The sequence below is a fragment of the Apis dorsata genome, unplaced genomic scaffold (assembly GCF_000469605.1).
Source record: "Apis dorsata unplaced genomic scaffold, Apis dorsata 1.3 scaffold_326, whole genome shotgun sequence".
NCBI lineage: Eukaryota > Metazoa > Arthropoda > Insecta > Hymenoptera > Apidae > Apis > Apis dorsata.
In genome coordinates, this window is record NW_006263594.1 from 320,649 (window position 1) to 324,643 (window position 3,995).

At 39.8% G+C, this 3,995-nt stretch overlaps 1 protein-coding gene across 12 annotated transcripts in view; it reads left to right on the top strand.

Moving 5' to 3' along the window:
• The first annotated feature begins 3,566 nt into the window (after positions 1 to 3,566).
• Positions 3,567 to 3,995, top strand: part of LOC102671320 — a 27,384-nt gene continuing 26,955 nt past the window's right edge. For 8 of the 12 annotated variants that reach the window (XM_031511469.1, XM_006617760.2, XM_031511467.1 and 5 more), the window contains exon 1: positions 3,584 to 3,995. In XM_031511469.1, the coding sequence (XP_031367329.1) occupies positions 3,867 to 3,995 (129 nt within the window). In that variant the 5' untranslated portion in view covers positions 3,584 to 3,866. The other 4 variants (XR_004150791.1, XR_004150792.1, XR_004150793.1 and 1 more) reach the window with 2 other exon arrangements.

Consider the following 3,995-nt stretch of genomic DNA (forward strand, 5'->3'; position numbering starts at 1 on the left):
TGACAGCGATCACCCTGCATTTGTTTCACGGTGAGTTTAACGAGAAAGATCGAACAGTTGATTAACTATAATCGATTCGATATAAAAGCGAATGTAAAAGTGATGTAAGTGAACATTTCGTACCGGGAGGAATAAGTGTAGTTTTAATAGAGAGTGAGAGAAAGAAAGCATTGAACGTGTAAATCCGAAATTTTTTTTTTTTTTTCCTAAAAATATTCCGATCTCTACGTGACATTTCTGTTTACTTGTCGATAGAATAAAGTGAGGGAAGAAAAAAAAAATATCGGATCGACAAACAGAAAAATCGGAGGAAAAAGGAATGATTAAACTGAGAGAAAGAGAAAGAGATAGAGAGAGAGAAAGAGGGAGGAAGGGAGGGAGGGAGGGAGGACGAGATATATATATATATATATATATATGTACATACATATATATACATACATACATACATATATATAAAAGAGAAAGAATTTGTGGGTAAAGGGTGAGGAAGAGATGACAAGAGAGGGAAGAAAAAAAAAATCGAGAGAATGAAGGAACAGGTGAGGGGGTGGAGAAGGAGAAGTAGTAGGAGTAGGAGTAGGAGTAGGAGTAGGAGTAGGAGGAGGAGGAGGTGGAAGGAAAGGGGCGGCGTAGGGGTTGATAGAGGGAGGAGGAAAGGGAATGGGAAAACGCATACAGGGCTGTTCAGAGTAACATGGAGCGCATCGCGGGCGCAGCGAGAGAGGATATTGACATTTTCGGTCGAGGGGCGCGCATTCGTAGAAGAAGGGGTAGTGGGTAACGGGGCAGTCGCCTCTTTTACCCGATCCTGCAGTATCCATGGCTACGTCGTCCGCGAGGATTTCGCGCGAAATACCGGGAATATCGGGCGCATAATCATCAATTTTAAATATATTTAACGGTGAAATTGTCAAGTGTTTTGGATCCTTGGTGTACCGGAGGTGCTCGTTTCGTTTGGAGGATTCGCTTTATCGTTTGACAGGTGATCGCCTCGCGAATCATTTGATTTCGGGAAAGGGTGGGTACCGTGATCTCACACCCCGGTTGTAACCGCGGTAGCCCATCCCTTCTTTCGTTCCACCCTAACCCCTTCCCACCTATTCGTTTATCTTTCTATCTCTTACTACTCTCCACCAACCCTCTCTTCTCCACCTTACCCTTGCTCTCTCTCTCTCTCTCTCTCGCTCTCTCGCCATCTCTTCTCTTCTCTTCTCTTCTCTTTTCTTCTCTTTTCTTTTCTTTTCTTTTTTTTTCCCCTTCTTCCATTTCTGTCATTTTTGCCCCCCGTCTTTTCTTTTAACGGGCAACATAGAACGTTCAACCGTATCCATCTTTCACGAGATTACCGCCAACGGTGAGTTTATTTCGCGATTCGAGATCAAATCGAAACACGCGAACGTGTAATAAATGAAAGTAGAAAGAAAGGGGGAGGAGGGAGGGGAGAGAGAAGCGATCAAGGAGATACGTGTACTTTACGTGCAAGTGAGTTCGAGAGAGCGAGAGAGCGAGAGAGCGAGAGAGAGCGAGAGAGAGAGAGAGCGAGAGCGAGAGCGAGAGCGAGAGCGAGAGCGAGAGAGAGAGAGAGAGAGAGAGAGAGAGAGAGAGAGAGAGAGAGAGAGAGAGAGAGAGAGAGAGAGAGAGAGAAGGCGAGAGAAGGGAGAGGGGGGGGGAGAAAGATGGGAGGAGGGAGAAAGAAAGAGAGGGGAAGAGTAGGAGTAAGAGAGCGAGAGAAAGAAAAAAAGAGAGGGCGGAGAGGGCGGAGAGGGAGTGAAAATCGCAAAGAAGGTAGAAAAAACGGAAAGCGTATAAACGATAAAGTACTACGTATCTATTGTTCAGAAAATAAGAAAGTTTAATAAAAAAAAGAAAAGAGCGAGAGAGAGAGAGAGAGAGAGAGAGAGAGAGAAAAGGGAGCAGTAAAAAGAAATATCCTCCTGGTTAAAGAATCGAGAGACAAGGGGCGTTGATTGAGCACCGGACAGCGAATGGGTGCATCCTACCTGGTGCAGTGTTTACTTGGACTGTGAGATACCTTGGACTAGGCGGTGTCTTTTGTTGTTCGGTAACATGACAAATTACAGTGACATGTGCTATTCAATTGCATAATAATTCCTGTCGAAACGATCGAGCTGGTTGCCTTTCAATTATTAATGTCTTCTTTGATTCGAAAACTGCAATGTTTTAACAAGTGCGAAGTTCTCGTTACATACGTTTAACTAACGTATCTGTCTTGTTCGAATACATATTTTTTTTTTTTGGTTAAATTAATCGATAATTAATAATTAAATATACAAATAGTGCGAGTACTCGAACGATTGATACCGTATTTTTCAATACGATCGAAAATACGATGATTATTGTTTAACTTTTTCACTCCTTGTATTCCGTGGATATCTAGATATATTTTCCTATACCGATATTTCGTTGCCTGGAACACAAAAGTGTCGATAATTGGGATACAAATTCGAGGCAAATGAACGATAACTTAAGAGATAATTATCCTTGAAATATGAAGTATATGAAAGTGTAATGCGTGTTATGTAGGTGAAAAGTCGGTATCGGTTCAGTAACCTTCTCGGCGACGCCACCCCTATTATTATCCATGACACGTTCACGCAACATTTTGTTCCGCTTCATTGACCTTGCTAATGTCCATGCACCATCGTGCGACATCGTGTAATTATTTTTTTTCACGATTGTCGAAATAATAAGACGGTAGATAGGATAGAACAATCGTAGCGTACAACAATTTTGGATCGAAACGAGTTTTATTAAAGAATAGGATATACATTATTCGCGTCGTCATTATTGTGACAAAACGTGTTTTTATAATTCGACGTGCAAAATAATAAGTTGAGAAGGATCGACCTGTTTTATTGGCAATTATGTAATTGAATTACAACGCATTGCACGATTCCATTTTATATTAAATTATCGAGGAATTTTTTTTCTTTTTTTTTTTTTATCGAAGAATTATTTTCCCTCGAAATAATTTACACGATCGATAAAATGTGATTAAACGTGATTATTTCAATGATTATACTTGAGAGTGATCGATGCCTCGTTGGAAATTTTCTTTTTTTATAATTCGATTGATTGTTGGGAGCCATTTAAAAGATATAATATCGTATCATCGTGAGAAAAAATTCGAGGCAGGTCGAAGCAGTTTCTAAATATTATATAATTGTTATATTTTCAGCGATCATGTCAGGGACAAGCTGATGAACTTTCGAACACCTGCAATGATGTGACAATAAAGATATCTTCTCCTACGTCCTTTCTCATATCGCGGGGTATTGTCCCTGTTATACAGTGCTTCCCAGAATAGAACGAGAGAATGAAATAAAAAAATAATAATCATCGGTTTAATAGTAATCGGTGGTAAAAAGAAAAAAAAACAAAAAATAAAAAAAAAAGAAAACACAAAAAAAGGAAAAAAACGGTGCCAAACGTCGATAGACAAGCCAATCAAAAAAAGCATCTCTTGATATTTCGATAAACATCGACTAAATTAAAAGGCAAAGCAAAAAAAAAAAAAAAAAAAAAAAAAAAAGAGAAGGAAAAGAAGAAAAAGAAGAAGAGGAAAAGAAAGACCGTTGATTGAAAGAAAAAAAGAAAAAAAAAAAAGAAAAACGCACAGAACAGAACGATTAACCATTAAACGTTGTTACATTTCAACGAAGAAGAGACAAAAACGGAAAGCACAAAAATAAAAGAGAGAGAGAGAGAGAGAGAGATAAAAATAAATAGGGACATTCGTTGAAAAAAGAAGAAGAAGGTGAATCGGTTGAATCGAAAGGTGGCGCGAAGAAAGAAAGGAAGAAGGATCACACAAGGTGGTATAAGAGAATAACGAGAATAGAATGGGCAATAAGTTGTCTTGCAGTTGTGCTCCTCTTATCAGAAAGGCTTATCGTTACGAGGATTCACCATGGCAGGCTGGCGCGAGGGGCGGAATGGGCGGCAGCGGAGCACGAAGGGGTGACACTGGC